Below are 26,156 nucleotides of genomic sequence, written 5' to 3'. Positions count from 1 at the left end.
CAAGAATTCTGGAATGGAGAAGTGATTAAAGGAATAAAAAAAAATCAATAACATCTCCACAAACATGCAGCTTAGGCAGAAAGTCATTGGTATAATGACCAGTAAATGTGGAAATGGAAGAAGTGAGAGCCAGATAAGCTAGGCTGGGCATGAAGGTGAATAGTTCTTGAGGAAGTAAGCCCAATGGTATGTTTAAATCATGTTGTAGCACTTTGCAGCCTATGTAGGCTATGTAATGTTACTACAAGGTCTGTTCAGGTAGAACTACTAACATTGCCTCATTTTCTCCTAACTGATAGGACATTCCCTTACTGGAGAAGGAATTTACATTTCTAAATTAGGAAGGACTCTCTGATAGCAAGAGAGAAAAACTGTATTCAAGTAATTTTAAGTTATAAGAAAAGGGGAGGGGGGAAATCGATTGATTCTGATAACCAAAATGGTAAGAAAGACAAATACAATACAAATCTTGTCTTTGGAATGGCTTAGAATTCAATTCCACACCGTGAGGATTCTTGTCTTTTCATGTTGATTTATCTCTCTCTTACTATGTGTATGTGTGTGTATTTGACCTAGCATGGCTGTGGTACCTCTGGAGTCAAATACTTAATTCTGATCAAGGAGACAGTGATATGGTCCAGAACCTGTTGAAAAAATATCAGAAGCAGTTTTCTTTGGGCTTTCTTGGCTCATGTACACACATCTTAGACAATCACTGTGGTCAAGGAGGTTAGTCATTATGACTTGGCCAGTGGCAGCCCAGCTTGGGTCAAATGTCCAACCTCTGTGTTCAAGGGTGTGAGATATGGATACCAGAAAATGTAGGAATAGCAGAAACATGGCTCCTGGGGATAATTTTTGAAAGACAATCATCTATCTCAATTTACATCTACTAATTTTTCATTTTATGCTTAATCACAGTAGTTTTAAAACGCAAAATGTTGATTGCATAACATTTAGACTAAATCACATTTATGCGTTTCTGTTTTGATAGGAATAGTGTAAGTGAATTTTGATGGTATTGCATCCATGAATGGAGGGAAGGGTGAAAAATAATTTAGAAGAGAAAGACATGGGATGCATAAGATTGCAAACTTTATAGCAGGTGTTCATTTGTTTTGTTTCTCAACCTATAGTTTATTCACATGGGGAAAAGGAATTAGGAGATGTTCTGTTATATATAGTTTTGAAAATAAAGTTCTACCTTGCAGAATTTATTAATTTTGAAACTATCATTATAAACAGTTTTTAAGCAGATTCATTAATTCGAATTATTACACAATTTAAAATTTGTCAGCTAATTTTGAAGTTCTTTGAGGATATATGGTGATATTAAGTACATGGAAAGGTTTTTAAATGTATGGTCTTCTTTGGAAATGAGTTATTCTAATATTTTATACAAACTGGCAAGAATTCAGCAAAAATTCAACCAAATTGTTCTATATGCAGTCTTTTTTCCCTTCTTTTGCAGTCAGAACAAGATTATAGTTTCCAGATGAAATTCTGAATGTCACATAGTGATGACATATATTTTCCTGGTTGGCTCGGCATGAGATGCAATTTTGCATGCCATGTCACGCTGCCTTGCAGAATCCAAAAGCCATTATTTCCCAAGGGGCTTTCAGGAGTGATAGTATCAAATGTAATTTGTATTTTAAAGAAAAGTCTCAGGCATCATTGCCATTCTTATGGCAAGTTGCTTAAAGGTTTATATATTATCCAAACTACAGAAATTTTAAAATAACATTACTATGTAAAGGTCACTTTTTCTCTAGGTTATTTCATTTTATATTGCCAAACAGTGAGTGAGTGAATGTCATTCGGTCATGTCCAACTCTTTGCAACCCCATGGACTGTACAGTCCATGGAATTCTCCAGGCCAGAATACTGGAGTGGGTAGCCTTTCCCTTCTCCAGGGAGTCTTCCCAACCCAGGGATCGAACCCAGGTCTTTCACATTGCAGGTGGATTCTTTGCCAGCTGAGCCCCCAGGGAAGCCCATGAATACTGGAGTGGGTAGCCTATCCCTTCTCTAGCATATCTTCCCAACCCAGGAATTGTCTTCTTCATTGCAGGCAGATTCTTTACCAGCTGAGCCACCAGGAAACGCCATTGCCAAATAGAGTTGCCAAAAACCATGATCAGTGTGCAATATAGATCAAGAATTATGAAGGTATAGTAGGAAAACCAGTAGATTAGTGGCAAAAATAAACGGTTTTAACCCAGTTCCCCTCCCATGTTAAGCTAACCTCAGATAGCCGCAATTTATTCATTTGTAATATGGTAATAAGTGTACCCAACTATCTCACAGTTTTAAGTCTTAAGTAAGATATGTGAAAGTTCTGTATATGTGTATGGTAAAATGTAATTCAGATAAAACATACGATCACATCTTTTATGTTTGCATTTTAAGAGGAAAGGTATAGACTTCAAGCAAAGTGAAGCTTATTTTATTCATTAGGTTTTGACACTGCAATGTAGTTTTATTTTTTCTTGTTTATTTGATGATAATCATTCTACAGCTGACTTAAAACCCAATATTTCCATTTATGTCTATATAATAACATTTATTTCATACTGATGATCTTTCTATTTTACATTTGTTTTAACTAACTTGCTTTATTGCTTCTTTTCTTCTATTTTCTTCTTTTTTTTTTAAGGTGTCTCAGGTTCAGTTCCCTGGACAGCTCTGTTTGGGTATCTTACAGGTCCTTAAAGCCAAACTTGTATCAAATCTGTCCAACTCTGTACCTCCCCTTACCACCATTGACCATGTTGCTCAAGGCTGAAACCCAGGACTCATCTTTAGTATCTCCTTGCTCTATCTGTTCTGCCTCCAAATTATTCTTAGTGTTTTTGTTTCAGTCTGTTTGTATGCTGCTTCCCTAGTCAGAATTGCATAATTCTTATATAGGATAATGTAAGGGTATCCTGATTAGTCTCCCTAGTGTCATTTCCAGATTATTTTATCATCTGTTGTCTAGATGACAGCAAGAGTCATCTTATTAAAAATCTAAATTGGATCATTTTATTCCCTACTTGAAATGCTTTTGTGACTTCCTGTTGCACTTAAGGTAGAATCCACACTCCTTACCAAGGCTGATAAAGTCTGACCTGATCATCTCTCTCTAGGCTTCTTTCGTTTCATCTTTTGTCATTTTGCGTTACATCGATCATCTTTCACTTCTTCAAAAACTGCGTGCTTTTTCTTGCCTGGGATCTTTTGCATGTTCTGTTTCTATTGCTTCTATTGCTGTTTTCATAACTATTAAGTTTGTATTTAAATGTTGTCTTCTCAATAAAGAAACTTTTCCCTTTCAGTCTTTCTAAAATAGGTCTGTGCCATTCTTCCAAGCTTCTCTACCTTAGTACCTCTTTTCTGTCCTCATAATGCTTATCATACTGTGTTTGACTTACTCACATTTGTATTCCCAGAATCTAACAGCTATTTCTGGCATTGAGCAAACTGAGTAAATAATGGCTTCATGAATGAATAAATTCTATTTCTTTAGTTATTTTTATTTAGGGACTTAATAATCACATTCCTTAGCCTTATTTATCTTCCATCTTTTATTGATTTAAATTGACATCCTGTAACTTTTCAAATTTGTTTCCACATTCCCCAGGGATATTTTTCAAATATTTGGGAGAGGTAACAGCTTTTATTTTTCTTACCTTTTGCAAAAAGTGTATTTCTTTCCAGTGACATCAAAGTCATTATTAGGATTATGAGTGAGTTAACAATTCTTTTCTGTAGCTATGCGTTTGTGGTGCAGGCTCAGTCACTAAGTTGTGTCTGACTCTGTGACCCCATGGACTGTAGCCTGCCAGGCTCCTGTCCATGGAACTCTCCAAGTAAGAATACTGGAGTGGGTTGCCATTTCCTTCTCCACATAATGATAAAATTTTCTAAAATAGGTCTGTGCCAATATATCCATTTAGTAAATTTGTTATTCATTCATTTCTGTCTTTCCACTGTAAACTCCTCAAAGACATAATCTCCATCTTTTATTTATCTTTATCTTTGTTTCTGAAGGTCCTTGCAAAACTAGGCACTCAGTAATGCTTATTGAATTGAACTAAGCAACTTTCCATAGCTCATAAGTCTTGGAAGGGGATAGCAGTTTCCTCTATCGCATTTTCAAGTGTTTTCTAAGCCATACCAGTGGAATGGAAGAATAGCAATATAAGAAGATACACAAATCTGCTTTTATTTTTGTTGTGTTGTGATTCCCTAAATCCTATGAGATCTCCTTCAGATTAAGAAATTGGGGGATTGAGAGTCAAGTGGTATGATTCCTCTTCTGCTGTGTTCTTCAATCCAGTATGTTTTTCCAGTAGTCTTGCCTTCAAGAAATAGCAAGGAGGACAATCTGAAGCAGAAAGTCCTGGGAAGAGGGATTGAAGGGGAAGTGAAAAGGACAGTGGGGATCCTGATTCTGTAGGAATTTATGAGCCATTTTAAGGACTTGGGCCAGTAAAATTAAGAGTAAATACATGACTGAACAACTTGATTTCCCAATAACATAAAGGGGAAACTAAAGATTGACACAGTTTTTTTTCTTGGTGAATATTTAAAACTTAAATGAAACTATAAATCATAAATATGTACCTTACACAAAGGTGCTTTTTCTCCGTGTTTTTTTTTTTTTTTTAACAAAGGTGCTTTTTAAAAACAATGTCACTACACTACTAGGGAAAGATTTATTTAAAGAAGATACACATATGATTTTTTTCTCTTTTTAAAATATTAATGATTGATTTCAACTAATGCTTACTGAGCAAGACATTCTTATTATTTCATGGTGCTACATGAAATGAATATAGGAAACATGGATTGTCCTTGCAATGAAATGAATATTGTCTTGGTTTTAGCACTATGAAAACTGAATTGCATTTTACTGAATAAAGTACATAATTATATAAATTGGTGGTTAGAAGTCTTATGTTTAAAGGAAAAATTGCTATAGGAATTTTTCTTTCTTAATTTCCCATTAGAAGTCCTCCTTCCTTATCGACCAAAAACCAGAGTTGGCCAACTTTTGTTACAGGACCTCTCTAAGACTCTTATGCAACAGATGTTAGAAGCTTGAAACAGAAACGACTTAATTCTGAGGAACACTTTACTCTGAGAGCTGAATTCTACCGTCATTGAACAAATGTTTTTTGATTCCTTGGTATCACTAAGTAACCTTGTTATGATGAGAATCTTGAACTTCAGGAACATAAACCAATTGGTATCAAATGTCATTATTTTGTGCCATTGTTCTAGATATACTGTAGGGTGCTCAGAGTTACCGTTTAGCCATTGACACCATTATTTAAATCCTCAAAATAAGAACGGAGGTTTTTGACATACTGACTTTAAGTAATTGTTACCAGGTTCCAGTTCAGCCATGAGAAGGTAAAAGGATGTTCTGATGTAAATCATTGAGTGATATACGGAGGCAAAAAAATATAGACATTTACTTCTGCGGCTTGGAGTTTCAAGCTTTATGCTTTTTCAGCCAATTTTATCTAGGTGGTGTTAGATTAATAAATACATACATAAAGATCATTTCTCATTGAAAGAGTAAGAGTAGTGGGGGAGGGGCAGGCAGAATGTATCTTTGAAGTCCAACTATTAACCACTGCATTTAATTGTTGTACAGTATTACTGTGCTCTTCTGCTTCCTTTGGAGAAACAAATATTCAGACTTTTGCATTATACCATGAAGAATTAAAAATACAGAATTATGTCAGAATTCTATGAGATTATAAAGAAAGGGCCAAATCTAATTTGGAGAATTCAGTGACTGTTTCTCAGGAAATGATGTTTAAGGTAGAACTAAAACAATATGTTTATTGTGATTAAAAAAGGAAAGTCACTTTGTTTCAGATCTGGTAATCTTCAAGTTTTTTCTATATCTTCTGTATCTTGTCTTATATCAGTTAATTTTTAATTACTATTCTCTAAAGTAATTTAATGAACTTCTTATTACACAATGCAGCATTTAACATGAGTAGTATTCTTGACTTTAGATGTACTTATCATTAACTTCTGACATTAGATTAGTCCCCAGCATGTAGTAGATGTTACAGACATTTTGGTTAAAGTATGGTTCAAAATTGGCAGTTTTATAGAGTATAACTGTGCTACCTGTAAAATGTACATAATTACAAAAAAAATTATCTTTTGAAAATACTAGCTTGTCTTCCTATTCTGTTGTCTTTTGATAATATGAATATGATGGATTGAAAATTAGTGTATCTAAAATAGGTGCTTTTATACTTCTAATAGCCAGGTCAGTCTACTTAAAGAGATTTTTTAAACTGATTATATTTTTCATAGCTTTTTGGAAACACTTCTAAGCCACATAGAGATTTCAACACCTCGTATAATTTCTTAAATCATAATATCAGCAAATACAGCTTTTGGTGTGTAGTGACTTGAAATATCTATCACTTAACAGTCAGGTAATGGTGTCCAGTCTGCTTGATAATATTAACATTTATTAGATGGTTTTATTTTCAAATTGTAATAACATTATTTATACAACACTAATATTCTCTATCAGTAGATTTTTAAAATTTGACCGTAAGCAGCTTTTGTGGAAACCTTTGGTATCCATGGTTTCAAGGAGTTTTAAAATTTGGCCTGCATTTTAAAAAATTATTTATATTTTTAGAATTTATTTTCTTAGAGCAGTTTTAGGCTTGCATTTAAATTGAGGGGAAGGTTCAGAGATTTCTCACGTATCTACTGCCCCACACGTGTGTAGTCTTCCTCATTATCAAAAACCCCACCAAAGTGGTATGTTGTTATACTTGATGGATTTATACTGATCCATCATTATCATCCAAAGTCCTTATTTCTCAATAGGGATCACTCATGGTGTAATATATTCTTCTGTTTGAACAAATGTATATAACAACATACACACTCCAATATAGTGATATGCAGAGTAGTTTCAATGCCCCAAAAATTCTCTTTGCTCTGCCTATTGCTCTTCTCTCCTTAACTTCTCTGCTAATCTTTTTATTATCTCCATAGTTATGCTTTTTCCAGATTGTCACATAGTTGGAAGCATTCAGTACGTAGCCTTTTCAGATGGGCCTCTTTCACTTAGAAATATGTATTTAAATTTACTCCATGTGTTTTTTTTGCTCATTTCTATTAATGAATAATAATCCATTTTCTAAGTGTACCACAGTTTATCTGGCAGCTCACCTTCTAAAGGACATCTTGGTTGCTTCCAGGTTTTGATAGTTATGAGTAAAGCTTCTGTAGCATCTGTGTGCATGCATATGGTTGGTCTACATTTAATTTAGTTATTTAAATCGGCAGAGTTCTACAATAAGTTTATGTTGCCATATTCTTCTCATACCTGCTAAGATATAAGAATAACTATAAGGTCCAGGTGAGTGGAAAGTAAATTAAGGTGTGTTTTATTTTAAAATGGGGCTTCCCTGGTAACTCAGGTGCTAAAGAATCCACTTGCCATGGGGGAGGACCCCAGTTTAATTCCTGGGTTGGGAAGATCCCTGGGGAAGGGTTAGGTTACCCACTCTAGCATTCTTGGGCTTCCCTTATGGCTTAGATGGTAAAGAATCCACCCGCAATGCAAGAGACCTCGGTTCTGACCCTGGGTTGGGAAGATCCCCTGGAGGAGGGCATGGCAACCCACTCCAGTATTCTTGCCTGGAGAATCTCATTAACAGAGGAGCCTGGCAGGCTACAGTCTGGGTCGCAAAGAGTCAGACGTGACTTGCTGTTGTAAAATATTAATTCTGAAATATACAGTAAAAAGTTAAAAACCTCCTCCCCTCTTACCCCTCATACAATTCCATTTTACTGTCTTCAAAGGTAACCTCTGTGAAGGGTTTGTGTTTTATCTCTCTATAACTATGTGTTAATGAGATAAACACAGGCTCAACCTCACATACTGTTTTAAAAACATGTGGATTCTTCTACAGAAATACATATATTTTCACATCACAGTGTATCAAAAATATGATTTCTGTCATATGTTGAACTGTTCCTCTTTTTAAATGTTTGAAATACAATCCTATCACAAGTATTTCAAAGTTAATTTAACCATATCTTTTTTGATGGATATTAATTGCTTAGCATTTTCTTCCTCTCCTTTCTCCTCCTTCCTTCTCTCCCTTTTTTTCACTATTTCAAATAATACTGCTGATACTAAACATTTTTCAAATTATTGATTGAATCTCACATGTCATATGTTTTAGTATTTCTGTAGCATAGGTTTTTAGAAATGGAATTAGTTTGTAGAAAAACTTGCATGTTTAAATATCCTGTCTTGTAATTTCACTCTGCAGGCTATCCTTATAGTCCCAGTATATGAAACATTCTAACAAAGGGCTTTAATGATGTCAGATGTTTTTAAAAATACAAATTAACTGTTTAAAATGTTTCCGACATGACAGTTGAAAAGAATATCTGATTGTTGCCTTAATTTTTATTTTATTATTAGGAAAGTTGATCATATCTTAGTAAGTTTTTTGGCCAAATTATGTTTTGTATGAATTATTTGTTCATATTTTTTCCATTTTTTGTTATTTATCCATATGACACTTTGATATCTTCATTTGAACTTGTAATGGAAATCCTAGCCTGATAGGTATAAAACTATATTTCCTTTTCCTCTCCCCTCTAGTGCCATTCTTCCAGTTGATCAAATATAAAACCTTGGAGTTATCCTTGCTTTACTTTTCTCTCTTATTGTAGTTATAATCCATCAGTAAATTTGTTGGCTGTATCTTTGAAAACAATACAGAAATTCTCCATTCTTGTTAGCTCTGTTGCTACTACCACCTCTCACAACCTGTCTTCTTGTTTTAATATTTATGTAGACCGTTTTCTACATAGTAACCAGAGACTTCTCTCAAAATATGTCCATTAATTTCAAGACTGTTTAGAGTCATATCCTGTCTCAAAATAAAACCCAACCTCCTTACCACAGCCTGTGTAAGCCCTGTGTGATTTGGTCCCTATTGGTACCTCTGACCTTGTCTCTTGCTTCTGTCATTTTTACTTTGTTCTAACCATCCTTGCTTTTGTATGGTTTCTTGAAAATTCCTAAGTACACTCCCATCTTGGTGCTTTGCAGTGTTGTTCCCATCTGCCTAGAATGCTCCACCTCCATGGATCTCTCTCCATGGATCTCTTCTTTTTTTTTTTTTTTAACAAACATTTTTGAATGTTTCTTGGGATTGGGGGCAGGAGGAGAAGGGGACGACAGAGGATGAGATGGCTGGATGGCATCACTGACTCGATGGACGTGAGTCAGAGTGAACTTCGGGAGCTGGTGATGGACAGGGAGGCCTGGCGTGATGCGATTCATGGGGTTGCAAAGAGTCAGACACGACTGAGCGACTGAACTGAACTGAATGTGTATACTGTGGTAGGCTGTGGTATTATTAGCATGAGAATAAAAGGTTTATGTTCCATGCCCTTAAGATACTTTGAATCTACTATAAATGCAAATATGTGAACCAAATAGAGCGGAAAGGGAAAGTATGAGTAGATAATAGCACTTGTCATTCTCATAGTGATGATGTGGTAGCACTTAGTTTGGAGACTGTTCAATGATTATCAAATTTAGCTTAGTAAAAGTCTTGAAAACCAAGATCTGAGTCATTTATTTTATAGTATTTAAAATAGCACCCTATCAATTACATGTATCAGTTCAGTTCAGTTCAGTAGCTCAGTCGTGTCCGACTCTTTGCGACCCCATGAATCGCAGCATGCCAGGCCTCTCTGTCCATCACTAACTCCCGGATTTCATTCAGACTCAACGTCCATCGAGTCAGTGATGCCATCCAGCCATCTCCTCCTCTGTCGTCCCCTTCTACTCCTGCCCGCAATCCCTCCCAGCATCAGAGTCTTTTCCAGTGAGTCAACTCTTCACATGAGGTGGCCAAAGTACTGGAGTTTCAGCTTCAGCATCATTCCCTCCAAAGAAATCCCAGGGCTGATCTCCTTCAGAATGGACTGGTTGGATCTCTTTGCAGTCCAAGGGACTCTCAAGAGTCTTCTCCAACACCGCAGTTCAAAAGCATCAATTCTTCGGCACTCAGCCTTCTTCATAGTCCAACTCTCACATCCATACATAACCACAGGAAAAACCATAGCCTTGATTAGATGAACCTTTGTTGGCAAAGTAATGTCTCTGCTTTTGAATATGCTATCTAGGTTGGTCATAACTTTCCTTCCAAGGAGTAAGCGTCTTTTAATCTCATGGCTGCAGTCACCATCTGCAATGATTTTGGAGCCCAAAAAAATAAATTGTGACACTGTTTCCACTGTTTCCCCATCTATTTCCCATGAAGTGATGGGACCGGATGCCATGATCTTCGTTTTCTGAATGTTGAGCTTTAAGCCAACTTTTTCACTCTCCACTTTCACTTTCATCAAGAGGCTTTTTAGTTCCTCTTCACTTTCTGCCATAAAGGTGGTGTCATCTGCATATCTGAGGTTATTGATATTTCTCCCGGCAATCTTGATTCCAGCTTGTGCTTCTTCCAATCCAGCGTTTCTCATGATGTACTCTGCATATAAGTTAAATAAGCAGGGTGACAATATACAGCCTTGACATACTCCTTTTCCTATTTGGAACCAGTCTGTTGTTCCACGTCCAGTTCTAACTGTTGCTTCCTGACCTGCATACAGATTTCTCAAGAGGCAGGTCAGGTGGTCTGGTATTCCCATCTCTTTCAGAATTTTCCACAGTTTATTGTGATCCACACAGTCAAAGGCTTTGGCATAGTCAATAAAGCAGAAATAGATGTTTTTCTGGAATGCTCTTTTTCCATGATCCAGCGGATGTTGGCAATTTGATCTCTGGTTCCTCTGCCTTTTCTAAAACCAGCTTGAACATCTGGAAGTTCATGGTTCACATATTGCTGAAGCCTAGCTTGGAGAATTTTGAGCATTACTTTACTAGTGTGTGAGATGAGTGCAATTGTGTGGTAGTTTGAGCATTCTTTGGCATTGCCTTTCTTTGGGATTGGAATGAAAACGGACCTTTTCCAGTCCTGTGACCACTGCTGCGTTTCCAAATTTGCTGGCATATTGAGTGCAGCACTTTCACAGCATCGTCTTTCAGGATTTGGAATAGCTCAACTGGAATTCTATCACCTCCACTAGCTTTGTTAGTAGTGATACTTTCTAAGGCCCACTTCACATTCCAGGATGTCTGGCTCTAGGTCAGTGATCACACCATCGTGATTATCTGGGTTGTGAAGATCTTTTTTGTACAGTTCTTCTGTGTATTCTTGCCATCTCTTCTTAATATCTTCTGCTTCTGTTAGGTCATACCATTTCTGTCCTTTATCGAGCCCATCTTTCCATGAAATGTCCCCTTGGTATCTCTGATTTTCTTGAAGAGATCTCTAGTCTTTCCCATTCTGTTGTTTTCCTTTATTTCTTTGCATTGATCGCTGAGGAAGGCTTTCTTATCTCTTCTTGCTATTCTTTGGAACTCTGCATTCAGATCCTTATATCTTTCCTCTTCTCCTTTGCTTTTCACTTCTCTTCTTTTCATAGCTATTTGTAGGGCCTCCCCAGACAGCCATTTTGCTTTTTTGAATTTCTTTTCCATGAGGATGGTCTTGATCCCCGTCTCCTGTACAATGTCACGAACCTCATTCCATAGTTCATCAGGCACTCTATCTATCAGATCTGGGCCCTTCAATCTATTTCTCACTTCCACTGTATAATCATAAGGGTTTTGATTTAGGTCATACCTGAATGGTCTAGTGGTTTTCCCTACTTTCTTCAATTTAAGTTTGAATTTGGTAATCAGGAGTTCATGATCTGAGCCACAATCAGCTCCTGTCTTGTTTTTGTTGACTGTATAGAGCTTCTCCATCTAAAATGTAACATATATATATGTCCACATATATTGTTATAAATTATTCTTTGATTTCTGAAATTTTCATTATAAAAATTATTGAATTTCTCTAAGTTCTTCATTTTAGACAAAGAAAATTCTTGTAACATTACCTGGTTTTTATGTGATCAGTTCTTTTGAAAGTGAAAATGAAAGTGTCAGTTGCTCAGTCATGTCCAAATCTTTGTGACCCCATGGACTATAGCCCTTCAGGCTGCTCTCTCCATGGAATTCTCCAGACAAGAATACTGTATTAGGGTAGCCATTCCCTTCTCCAGGGAATCTTCCCAACCCAGGGATCAAACCTGGGTCTCCTGCATTGCAGTCAGGTTCTTTACTGTCTGAGCCACCGAGGAAGCCGAGTGCTTCTTTTGTTTACTATCAAAACCAGTGTTTTAAGTAGAGAGATACTATGAGTAAGCTTTTATTCTCAGGAAAATTCACATTTGGGAAGACACATTTTCTATTAATTCTGGGTGAAGGAAGTTCAGTTTTCTTTTTCAATAACATTTTTATTTATGTTTTAACTTCATACTGAGAAATTCATGGATTGTTAGGTTATAATTAAGTAAATTTACACAATGTAAACACATCCATGTATTCAAAAAATAGAGCATTACTGTTACTCCATAAACCGACATCCCAGTCATCAGTCTCTGAAAAAGAGTCATCTTCACTCTCTTGACTATTAACAGATTGTTTTTTTTTGATTTGGAGTAATTGTAAAAATAAATAATTTTTTCAGTTAATATGATCTAATATATTTTATAATCTCATATATTTTAAAATTTTAAACAAGGGAAGAAGTAATAGTAGAAATATTTTCTGTATATTTATGTGAAACTACATGGTACATTTCTATTAAATTATCCTACCTGTTCTTATTCTTAGAATCCAGACCATTGTCAGTTCCTGTTAAAGCCGTGCTGACCATAACTGAAGGCTGTAGAAGTCCTGAAGAAAGAATGAAAGAGTTCATTGGAGTAGTATGGAATGCGGTTAAGAGTCTAACACTGCAGGTAAAATGAAAGTTAGAAATACCATGGTTTAATTTCTCTGTTGCCTTTTAATTTTCAGTGTTTTTAAGATCAATAAAAATTTTCTCATTGGTGACACTCACATATACAACCTCACTTTCACAATTTAAATGAAAATTATTGGTGCTCTTTGCAGATTAATAACAAAATGATAAGAAATGCATATGCTGTTCCTGATAGAGTTACAAAATTATGCAGTAATGGTCAATATACCAATAGCATACATATTTCAGTACTGAAATAAAAGCTTAAATTAAATTAAAATGATTACCTAATTATTTTTCCTACCTGACTACATATTAAATATGAAAATATTAATTATAACTATTGTTACTAAATTTTATCACTTTTCACTTTTAAATATACACAATTTAATCTTACTGAATTACACATCTTCCAGATCATGTTTTAACGATGGAAATACACAATTAAATGCTTATCTCCATTTAATAGAAACTGGGTAAGTGTGCTGCAACCATTTTTAAGTTTTCATATAGACTTTTTTCCTTGAGATAAGATATGACAGACTGATAACAGAGGCATCTTTATAGAATTTTATGTGTACCAGACAGTAATATCTAAGTATTGGGACCTTCTACTTCTATTCAAGATGTTGAAAATTGCAGAAGAATATTGCTCTCACCTTATGAAAAACAAAGAGTAAGGTCGATGATCTGCAAAATTATACCAGGATGCTTCACCCACATAAAGTGCAAGATAATACATATATGCTGTTCTTAGCTGCTAGGTTTGTGGTAATTTGTTATGCTGTGTAGAAAAGTGATCCAAACATCTATGCCTAGCTATAATTCAGTTTGATAAGTATAATGAAAACTTTTAAAATCACTTTTTAGAAATAACGTCTAAAACATATCCAAAATCTGGTATCAGTATGTGAATATGATTAATTCCCATGGTGACCCTTGAATAACATGGGTTTGAATAGTATAGGTCCATTTATACGTGAATTTTTTTTTTTTTTGGATACCTCAGTTCTTCGTGATCTATGGTTGCTTAAACCCGTGGATTCAGAACAGTGAATACAAAGGGTAGACTGTAAAGTTATATATGGATTTTCTGCTGCAAGGGATCAGTGCTGTTCGGGTCTACTGTATTTAAAGTACTGTTTAATACAAGATCTGGTGACTTTGGCAATCTATTACAGCCTCTCTTTTTTGAGTATGATACTTACATAAAATTAAGAGAAGAGGGGGAGAGAGAAAGTATGTTTTGTGATTCTTTGTTATTGTTTTAACTCTCAGCTTAAAGGAAAAATGACTTTGTCCACAGGTTCAGCTGTGTCCTACAGTCTCTGCCAGCCTGAGGCCTTATGCTATTAATATTATCCTAGTAACTCATTTTGTTGACTTAGTTGTATTCCTCTCTACTATCCTCTGATGCATTGGTGGCATCAGATGAGACAGGAAGGTGAGATTCCGTGAATGCAGGAAATATTCAGTGTCTTTACATTGACTTCCCTGGTGGCTCAGATGGTAAAGCATCTGCCTACAATGTGGGAGACTGGGTTTCAGTCTCTGGGCTGGAAAGATCTCCTGGAGAAGGAAATGGCTACCCGCTCCAATATTCTTGCCTGGAAAATCCCATGGATGGAGAAGTCTGGTAGACTACAGTCCATGGGGTTGCAAAGAGTCGGACACGACTGAGAGACTTCACTTACATTGATTGAGATTGATTATAGAAGCAGAAAATAGACAGTACTCCTAAGATGTTGCTGAATATTTATAGTCAATGTTACTTTCTTTAGTCTATAGTAAAAGACTGTATCCTTAGGTTCTCTTTCATTGTGTATCACCCAGTCCTTGTATTAATATTTAACTATGACGCATGATAGAGCAAGCTAGAGTAGGTGTGGTTTTGCTTCTGATGACTGTATTTATTCACTTAACTATATGTAGCTTTTCTTACAATAAAATCTTTAATCTCAGGGGAGATACATTGCTGATGGGAATAAGGGTGATACCTGGGCAGTTGTATCTCAGTTTTATTCATTTTTTCTGAAGTTGTTCAACCTCAGTCTGTATTCTTAGCTTACTCTGGTCTGTGGTCACAAGAAAATAAAGTTTTTTATTTCTTCTTTTTCTGTTTAATGCCTTACTAACCGTTCTGTGCTCCTCTAATTTTACTGATTGATTTAACACATTATTTCTACTATTTAAGTGACCTATGAAATATATGCTTTTTTCCCTGATGAGTAATACCCATCATCTTTTTATGTGTTATTTTGTAATCTTCTGAAAAGAGTAGTCTATGGTATATTTTGTTGTTGTTTTGCTAAATTGTATACAACTCTTTGTGACTCCAGGGACTGCAGCATGCCAGGCTTCCCTGTCTTTCACTGTCTCTTGGAGTTTGCTCAAACTCATGTCCATTGAGTCAGTGATGCCATCCACCACTGCATCCTCTGTCTTACCCTCCTCCTCTTGCCTTTAATCTTTCCCATTAGGGTCTTTTCCAGTGAGTCGGCTCTTTGCGTCAGGTGGCCAAAGTATTGGGACTTCAGCTTCAGCATCAGTCCTTCCAGTGAACATTCAGGGTTGAGTTTCTTTAGGATTGACTGGTTCGATCTTCTTGCTGTCTAAAGGACTGTTAAGAGTCTTTAGCACCAGAATTCCAAAGCATCAGTTTTTCGGCATTCAGCCTTCTTTATGGTCCAACTCTCGCATCTGTACGTGACTGACTACTGGGAAAAAACATAGTTTTGATTACTGTGGACCTTTGTTAGCAAAGTGATGTCTCTGCTTTTTAATATGCTGTCTAGGTTTGTCATAGCTTTTCTTCCAGAGAGTAAGCATCGTTTAATTTTGTGTCTGCAGTCACCATCGACTGATTTTGGAGCCCAAGAAAATAAAATCTGTTACTGTTTCCACTTTTTCTCTATCTGTTTGCCCTGAAGTAATGGGACCAGATGCCGTAATCTTAGTTTTTTGAATGTTGAGTTTTAATCCAGCTTTTTTACTCTCCTCTTTCACCTCCATCAAAAGGCTCTTAAGATCCTCTTCACTATCTGCTATTAGGTGGTATCATCTGCATATCGAGGTTATTCATACTTCTCCCAGGAATCTTGATTCCAGCCTGGCATTCGCATGTACTCTGTATATAAGTTAAATAAGCAGGTTACTCCGTACCTAATTTTTGAACGAGTCTGTTGTTCCACATCCGATTCTACCTATTGCTTCTTGGCCTGCATACAGGTTTCTCAGAAGACAGTTAAGGTGGTCTGTTATTCCCATCTCTTTAAGAATTTTCCACAGTTTATTGTGTGGTAGTCAATAAATATAAATACTGAAGTGATTAGTAAGTTAAGATGAGTAACTAATTTGAGCACACATATTTCTACTATAATTTTATAAATAACCGTGAACTTATTTAATTATAGTTCCATCTGAGGTTCTAAATTATAGTATGATGCAAATAATACTTCATGTAAAAAAGGAATAATCCTAATATTATTAGATCTCTAGCATTTTGTCTTTCATATCATGTTTTTCTTTAGCACCGTACCTTAAGTCATTTGTACTCAGGAGTTAGTTGTGTTTTGATTTCATTAAACTGGGACTAAAAACTGGTTGGAAAGGTATGTTTTCTTAGTTTCTTTTCTGAGACTCAGTGTATAATAGGTTTTCAAGGCCATCTCTTAATATTTTTCTTCTTGTTTTTAATTTTTTTTTTAATAATGAAAGTATAAGAACACATTTATAGGAGACTTGGAAAAATACAGAGCAAGATTACATATAGTTCCACTATAAATTACAATTTTTTAGTAGATAAATTAAGACTTTATATGGAATTTCAATATCAAACTGTCAAAAATTAATAGGACGAATATTCAGAGAAGTAGAAGGACATAGTAGACCTGAAAAGCACTGTGATACAATTCAAAATAATTAAGATTTATATAATTTTAACACCATAGTAAGATATAAATTCTATTCAAGTTCCCATAGACTGTAAGTTAGGAGACACTGAAAACATATCCAGGGGCATAAAACAAAGTGCAAAAATTTTGTACTCTAAAGGTTTTTAAATTACACAGAGTCTGTTCTCTTATCACTATCAGATAATGTTAGAAATCAATACAAACATATTTTTAAATAACGTTTATATTTTCTAGTGCAATTTGACATTTACCGAGAGATCTTTGACTTAGCCATTGAAACCCTCAGTAAAGTTAGACTGAGAAAAACACATAGGGTGATTACAGAGAAGAAAGATACAGTATTATTAAGTAAAGTACATATTTTATTAAAATTTCATAAAATTTTGTGCTGCTGTCCCTTTTATTTGTTTTTATACCTTATTTCAAAACTCCATATTGTATTTAATTGCATCAAGCAACTTCAGCTGCACACAACAAATTCTGGTAAATTCTCTTTTCATTTCTATTATGACATAGTTTCTAATTCTCCTTGTTATGCCTTCTTAGGTACACCCGTCACTTAAAAATGGACACTTAATTTCCAAAAATATGGGATTTTGTTTAAAGTAACTTTAATATTAATTTCTCATTTTGATACTAACTTCTCTTAACTTTTGATGTCTATCCTAATACAAAAAATTTCTTCCGTTTTGACACCTAACTACAACTTTCTTTTCCGGGCAACACAACTCCTTTGTTTTTTTTTGCTCAGTTTTCCTTCTCTATTCTAGTGAAAATGCTTTGATACCAAAATAAGCTTGTATTGTAATCATTTCATATGTATGAAATACACATATGCAGTATGTTTGTATAGAAATAAAAGTTTAATGTAGAGGGACTGCAGCAGGTTTCTTTTTAAAATTAGGTACTTTGTACTTTTTTCAGAAATGGCACTAGAGTTGATGCAGATGTGTACTATAGTTTGAGGATTAGTTCCAAGGCCCTATTGCTCTTTAATATGTCCTCCTTTACTTTTTGAGAAAAAAAGTACATAGTTAAAAAAAGTACATACATAGTTTCTGATAAACATTGTATTTCTAAAAATTTCCTGTTGCACATAAGTATTTATTTAACATTCAGAGGCATGTTAACATTTTAGTACCCCAGTATAAACTTGTTTGTTTATTTTTTAAACATCTAGCTGCTTAGTAATACATTATGGAGTGTTCTGTTTCCCTCCATTTATTATTCTTTCATTCATTATCATATTCAGCACTCAATTTTATTATATATTATGGTAGATCCTGAGTAGACAAAAGAAATATAGTAGTTCTCTTGGTCTAGCAGGAAAAAGACAAATATCCATTGTATTGAAGCATCTTGTGGGGAGTGTCTCTTAGATAGATCCCTAATAAAACTCTTGCCATCCAAAAGAGAAATGGAGTTATCAGGGTAAATGTCATCTATTGAAAGGATTTCTAGGGCAGGCTCTGCCAGGTTTGTGATGAATTTGGATACTATCTCAGATTAATATTTATTGATCTTTAGAATTAGATGACATAATAGCATTCTCCAGATTATAATAGTGATAAAAAATGTATAGCTGTTTGAAGTTTAATTTGGTCCTAAATATTATTTCATGATGATGTAAGTAATTGTATTAAAAATAACCTCATTCTCTCTTATCCATTCCACTAGAAAACTGGTGGCTTCTCTGGTGACTCCAAGAGTAAAGAGTCTGCCTGCAATGCAGGAGACCTGGGTTCATCCCTGGGTTGGGAAGATCCCCTGGAGAAGGGAATGGCAACCCACTCCAGTATTCTTGCCTGGAGAATTCCATGGACAGGGGAGCAATGGTTTCACAAAGAGTAGTTCATTTCTAGCGATTCAGATACTATAGAAAAGTGGACTAGTTTAGTATATCCTTTTTTTGATCCCATTTTGAGAAGTTACTGTAATGGGGGCTAAGAAAGATAGTATTAGGGTTACCTGATTATTTGATGGCTCTAAGAAGATCTTCCAGGTAAAATTCCAAGTGTAAGAAATCTTTATAATATTTGTAAGCCATTAAGTAGATACACAGACATGAACTTGGGTGAGTTTCAGGAGATGGTGAGGGAAAGGGAGGCCTGGTGTGCTGCAGTCCATGGGGTCGAAAAGCGTCATCCAAGACTGGGCATCTGAATGACAGAAAGTAGATACATGCATGCTCCACAACGTAAGATATTCTGGAAAACAGACTCCTCTTTCCGGGATGAAGATACGGGAACTGGATTTATTTTGCTGCTTCAAACAACCAAAAAAGAAATGGGCGAATTATATTGAACAATGGTTTCAAAACACTAGGCAATAAGAAAAGTTAGACAGCAAACCCTGAGAGACTTAAGGTAAAAATCACCAGGAACCAGTGACTTATGCATTTGGAGAATAAAAGGAGGGAATCTAGTTGGTGTTCCAGGTTCTGGTTTGGGTAGATAGTGATGCAATCATATGATAGGAGCAGCATCCTTTCAGGGTTAGTGGCAAATTGAGAGTTTGACTTTACATGTGTATTTGAAATGTGTATGAGATACCCAGTTATCTCTTACACTGAATATTCATAATTGAGTTTAAGGAAGAGATGCACCATATAAATATAATTTTAGAAATCATCTACAGATGGTTAAAACTAGGAGAATTCAAAAAAGTATGTTAAGTTGAAAGAGCAATGGGCCAAGTGAATACCATTTCTAAAGTAGTCGGTAGAAGAGAATGTTTCCTTAAAGAAAACCCTAAACGAAAGATTAGAAATGTTGGAGGAAAGGTCAAAGAGTTCAAGGAGCCATTGTCAACAGTGTCAGATTCTTAATGTTTGCTATGGGCTTTACTTGGCATATTTGCAATATGAAATGCTTAAATTAAGTAATATTCAAGGTATGCACGATTCTCATGTTCTTATATGATTCTTTTAGTTCTTTGGCTTGTTTTGTAATGATGCAGTGCCTTCATTAGCTTTACAAACAATAAACTTAATCTGGTATGTCATTCTGGATTAGTTACAAGTAAAGATATTTCTTTCGTTTGTAATTTTGGCTAAGTACACATATAACATTTACCTTCTTAACCATGTTTAAGTGTAGTTTAGTCTGATCTTCCTTGTTGACTAAGCTTTTTGTGTATAAATTAACATTTAATTAAAGGAGTACTAAATGATTTACGTTTGTATAAATTATTTTGAAAATGATCAAGGCACCTTTCTTACCTCACTCCTAGTCCCAGTCCTGTCTTATACATACCATATACTTAGACATTTTCAACTGTTTGTATATTCTGAAAAACTTCAGAATAAAACTAGATTCTGATTCAATGATCAAAATCTAGGCCCTAAAACTGAGTTTTTAAAAGAGTTGTGTCCACTCTCCAAGACATTTTATGAGCCAAATATAAAAAAGAAAACCCTGAAGTTGTCATCAGATTAAACAAAACACCATAACTTAAAGTCATCAAAGGATTATTCTTTTAATGGAAGTTTGAACAAGTAAATGTGCTTGGAATCAGAGTTTCTGGAAAGTTGATTTTGGAGCCAAAGTTGGTATTTGCTAAGTTCATGTACTTTATTATTTTAGAAAGATGTATGTTGCATTAAGACATCAACAGTATTTATGATAACCTATTTATTTTTCAATGGGAAAAAGAATTTCATACTTTATAATAATTCGATTGTTTTATAGTACTAAATGTAGTCTTGAACAGTTTTTAAAATGAACTTGGATTGGAGGGCCTTTTCAAGATAGATTAGCATAAACTCATTGTTTTTGTAGTTTTCCTCTGTTCACTCACCAGCAAAGTTTCTGTCTATTACGTTTTTGTTCCAGAACGACATAATTGGCAATGGCATGCGGTTGACAAAATAGAAGTACTCTGGCCTAGGATTCACTAATAAAGGAGAACATTACTCTTGTGTTTGCCAAAATCAGTCTCCTTGACTTTTACATTGAAGATTGCGTTGCTGTCCTATGGCATTTCCTGGGTGTTTTGGCTAGTTTCTGACAACGGACAGCATAATGTCATGGACAGTTTATTTTCCATTTGCAAGATCCTGAGCTCCTTCTTTTGCTAATAATGTTTTATTCCTTTTAGGAGACAACTTCCCACATTCTGTGAGATTTTGGTATGAGTGTGAAAGTCAGATAAGCTAGAACAATTGAATTTTTTTTCCTCCCAGAAAGTTATATATGTATAAGAAGAGATGTAGTAATCATGTTACATGATACACCTAACGCTCTCAAGTCCAGTGAACTTCCTGGCTTATTTGCAGGATTAAATAAGAGTAGATATTAGACATATCAGTTGTCAGTCACATTAATGTTAAAAGTAATCAACTACATTTAATGCTTAAAATTTTGCATAGAAGGCTATAGTTTTATTTATAGACATTGAGAAAGTAACATCAGTTGCATGATAGTTTGTTAGAAAGAGGAAATCCTTATTACAGTCTAGGAATTTTTTTCTTGTCTTCCCTTGACAAGTATTTATGAGAAAAGTATGGAGATTTATAACATTTCACTGTGGAAAAGAAGATAACCAAGGTGCACTTTCAAGGTTTTTAGCTAATGTCCTGAACTGTGTATATTTAAATTTGTACTAAATAAATAGGATATTCCAAATAGTTTCATAATGTATTGTGAATTTATAGAATAGGAAACGGTTTGGGCAATAGTTTATTTATGTTTCATAGTGCAAATATAATACTACTTATTTTGGTAGTCTCTATATGCATAAATAGCTAAACCATAAGCCAATAGCATTTTAAAATAGAAGGATTGTGAGTGTCTTTTACAAATCCTTGAGAATTAATATATAGATCTGGCATATAGTAGATACTTAGTGTATGTTCATTGACTTTATTTAGCAAACATTTTGGTGACAGTTAATATGTTAACCTTTATTTCAAAGCTGATTTTCCCCCCATATACAGATGAGGAAGCTGAAGTCATGAAAAGATTAAATAGCTTGTCAAAGGTTCCACAGCTAGAGTTGAACCCATCTGGCTGACAAGTCATTTTTATTAATCACTCTACTAGGTTTCTGTGAAATGAAATGATGAACAACATGTATTAAACAACTATTTTAATTAACATCATTATCTAGTGCTAATAAAAATAATTGTGTCCCCTTCTTTAACAGTTACTTAGTACCTCTTTCATACTAGGTGCAGTACTGTGTACTGAGACTGTAGCGTGAACAGAATAGGCACAGTGTCTGACAGTATAGATTGTGTGCTCTAGTGAAAATTATGTAAGGCTATTACTAGTTTTAAATGCTGGAACTGTGTCCTTTCTCTATAGTCCTGACTTCAAGCTCAGTAAATGGTGACTGTTAAAGAATGCATGAATAAAAGAAAGAAAAAGTGAATGAAAATACAAACTGCATTGTTTCTTCATTCTTATTTTTTATTTGAAACTGTGTCCTGAGGAGTAAATACATTCATTCAGAGAACATTTTATTCTATATAAATTTTCTGAATACAATTATCACTAGATTTTTAAGTTTTGAAGAAAGGAAAACATTTGGGAAATAGGAGCATTGTTTTAAAGAGCAGAAAATATGGTATAACATTGTAAAGCATTTATATAAAGTTAGTCTATATGATGGACAGTTTGCTAATTAAAATGCTTATTATGTTAATGCATAAATGAAGCCCGTCTTAGTTTCTTCTTTTTAACTGAGTTGTGATCACAGTTGTAGAGTGCATACATTAGAAAAATCAAAGGTTACCAAACTGTACTTATAGAGGATAGGGAGTACACAATGTCATATATCTTTTTAAGCAGCACTTGAAATTTCAGGAAAAAATAGAACTTGGACCTTCAGAAAAATTGCATGATAATCATTTCACTTATTGAAATAATACCAAATAATTTCTACTTTAGTGGTTTATCCTCAGGATGTGATACTTAGCTATGTAGCCCTTGACCTAATAGGAATCAAAATAGAGGTGGTTCTACTTCAAGAATTTGTAATAATCCCTTCACTTTAACACATGAATGTGTTCAATATTGGCGAAAGAACATGTTGCTACCAAAACTGAAATAAGATCCTTGAAACAGAAAGGATGTTGCCATGGAAAAATGAAGTAACACTCAGTGCAGCTGTGATGCATTAATGAATAGGATATTTTTTTTAAAAGATCATTTGTGTTTGGTGTGGCTCAGAGGGTCCCAACCAGATGGTTTCCATGAACATGATCTGACCCCCGGTTTGAGGACTTCTTACTGGCAGATTACTTCATTTTCTTTCCCTTGGATTGTCAGATCCTTACATTAATGCAAAATTTACTGCTGCAGATTTATATTCACTTACATAAATCACTCAACATTTTACATTAAAACCAAAATTTTAGACATACAGTTTAACAGTTATTTTAAAAGTGTAAAAAGATTTATGTGTTAGCTTTAGTATATATAATAGATGTAACATTATAACAAGTTTGAGCAATTTGGATTATATGTTTTAGTTCTTATCATTAAAAGAATCCCCACAACATGTATCAGTTTTTAGAAAGCTTATTTTTTAATGTTGTTATGTGTATCAGATTAATATACTGTTGGTTTTATATGCATTGCTCAGGTTGTTTTGATTTGATTAAATAATTTATATCTGAATTAGTAGAAACTTAGAATATATTGTGATTATGGAAATTTTGGCACAATTTAAATTTGTTTCTCAAGACGTCTATGTATAAATTTGTATACAGTGACATATTAAACTAATTACCTCACATTGTTGAAAGCATTGGTCAACATAGCATCAGTATCTACAATAAAATGTTAAATACTGACCCGTCATTATTTGAGCTTATAACCATAGTTAATGTAGGAGAATATGCTGTCAGTGTGACACTCTAACTTGTGCACTTTAGCATCACTAATGAATTATGTTACATGTTTGAAACAAAATGTAACATATTTGAGACAACATACACTTCGGTTTCAGAAGTTAGAAATGTGATTTTAAGTCAGTGATGAACTACTTAACATATACATTTTAAAATCGTGTAATATACAAGATTAAATTCTAGAACTAAAAATTTTCATACTGTATGAACCGGTGTACTTATTTTTGTAAATTTTTACTTACATTTTTCTTCACTGAATTCATTGGTTTATCCATGCACAGAAATACTGAAGGGAAAATGAGTAAGTGCACTTATAAGACTGGCAAATTATTTATCATATCAAGGAATTCAGACCTGTTACATACCATGCTCTCACTAAGAAATATATTAACCCCAGGAGTACATCTATGACTGTAGTCTTAGTTATCTTTTGTAAAATATGGTCTCTTTGTTATTTTAAGTTGCTAGACTATCCAAACATTTATCAAGCAAACAAAGTTTAGTTTTTATTAGATAATACGTTCAGGTAATAGCTTTGTATGCCAATTATTTTATAGAAAATTAGCAGGTTATATTTTGTATTTTATTAAAAATAATTCAAGTATGCTACACCGTTGGGGCAGTTTACTAGCCAGGTACAGAATGTTACCTTGTAATAAAGTCAACTTAGACTAATAGGCTTTAACTTAAGCATACCTTTTGAATTAAGTACTCATGATGTACTCAGTTTTTTATTTGGTCTTGCTTAGTCTTACTTTAACTCTGTTAGGGGCTGGAAACCTAAGTAAGTACACTGGGGATAAGGAAGCATAAAAATTTCACATGAAATCACAATTTAGGTAATAAATCAACATATGATAAAAGTAAGGAATAGCGCTCTGATTTTTAAGTCTCCTGAATTTTCTTCATTACTATGTTACTAACGTGTTCTCCTTTAATGTTTATCTAGAGATATAATCTGAGCATTTAAAGTATTTTTTCTTAAATTTCTATCTGTAAAATGAAAGACAAAGGGACAAATTCACATAGAAATAGATGTTTGTGGTTTTTTTATTTTTTAAAGTAAGAGCAGCAAAATGCTAGTCAGCTCTAACCCCTTAGCTGGTGTTAACAAAATGTAATGAACTGCAAAAAAAGTAGGATTTTCTCACCTTTTTTTGCCAGCACATTTTCTAACTCAATCATGTTTCTTGGAAAGAACTGTGGAAAGGCAGCTATGTTTTCATTTCATGTCATTGTGCTCTTTTGATCAAATTTATAGCAAGAAACAATACCTTTTCCAGTGTTTGTCGTATTCTTTAGTAAAATCAACTGATGAAGACATAAGTATGGGACATTTTCTTTTTTGGGCTTGCCTGTGTATTCTGGTAAAGACATTAGGTGATTGAGATTTGTTTATTCTCAAACTTAATCTGATCCAAATATTTTGATTCTGTTTTTCTTTTCTAGCTTGAAGTACAGTCTTGTTGTGTGTTTATCCCAAATGATAGTTTGCCTTCTCCTAGTACAATTGTATCTGGTGACATTCCTGGAACAGTAAGAAGTTGGTACCATGGACAAATGAGCATGCCAGGAACGCTTGCCCTCTGTTTGCCTCAAATAAAGATTGTTAGTGCTGGCCACAAGTATATGGACCCTCTCCAGGAGATTCCGTTTGTCATCCCACGACCCATCCTTGAAGAAGGTACATTTTTATTTTAAAGTCTTCCTATGGTTATTATATTTTATACTGATACTTTCAGTTTTACTGTTTTTTTTTTTTAATTATGCCAGTGCATCTCTAAATCAGTCTTCTCATTGGAAGAACTTAATGGAAATGAACTAAGTGATCTACAAAGTAGTTCTGAAAAGACAGATGTATAAAGTAAATGAACTAAGTGATGCTGTTTATTGATAGCCACACCTTTTATTATATATAGATGAAAACAACATACATATATATATAGACAGAGACTATCTGCCAAAGATTATATGGTATATAGTATAATCACTGAAATGCTAAGCACAAATAAAATTAACTTGAGAAGAAAGTTGTTTTCAGATGTTTGCATTAAGCTGAAGTAAGAATTATAAGTAGGTTTATTTTAACTTAAGCCACTTGACTTACAAATAGATGTATCATAAACACAGAAATTGTCTATGTGTTTATTGTTTACACCATTTATATCAAGTTTGATATATTTCTAGATTACTCATTTATTTAAATAAAGTAGATAATTGTGTGAGGATTGGAACCAAGGCTCTTTCTTTAATAAATACTGGATTTCTGATGTTGCAGTGTTTTCAGTTGCAGGTTCATACCCTTTGAACTTGGATGCATTCATTTCAAACTATGTGAACCTGGAAAAGTTTTGAGTCACAAAGTCAGTAGTGTGAATCTGTATTTTAATAACAAGCCTCAGATTTTTGACAGTGCTAAATAGGTCAACACCTTGTTCATATTATTAGGATGTAAGTGTCTAAATCCGG

At 34.4% G+C, this 26,156-nt stretch overlaps 1 protein-coding gene across 10 annotated transcripts in view; it reads left to right on the top strand.

The window, feature by feature from the left end:
* VPS13B (vacuolar protein sorting 13 homolog B (yeast)) overlaps positions 1-26,156 on the top strand; it is an 805,833-nt gene that overhangs the window by 348,237 nt on the left and 431,440 nt on the right. For 9 of the 10 annotated variants that reach the window (XM_010863525.1, XM_010863528.1, XM_010863522.1 and 6 more), the window contains exons 22-23: positions 12,788-12,915; positions 25,137-25,371. In XM_010863525.1, coding sequence (XP_010861827.1) covers positions 12,788-12,915; positions 25,137-25,371 — 363 coding nt within the window. Of the gene's footprint in view, positions 1-12,787; positions 12,916-13,333; positions 13,361-25,136; positions 25,372-26,156 lie in introns of those variants that run through there. The other variant, XM_010863532.1, reaches the window with a different exon arrangement.

The sequence above is a fragment of the Bison bison genome, unplaced genomic scaffold, assembly GCF_000754665.1.
Source record: "Bison bison bison isolate TAMUID 2011002044 unplaced genomic scaffold, Bison_UMD1.0 scf7180017864491, whole genome shotgun sequence".
Classification (NCBI taxonomy): domain Eukaryota; kingdom Metazoa; phylum Chordata; class Mammalia; order Artiodactyla; family Bovidae; genus Bison; species Bison bison.
Note: the sequence above shows the minus strand (reverse complement) of the source record. Positions and strands in the feature narration are given on the sequence as shown.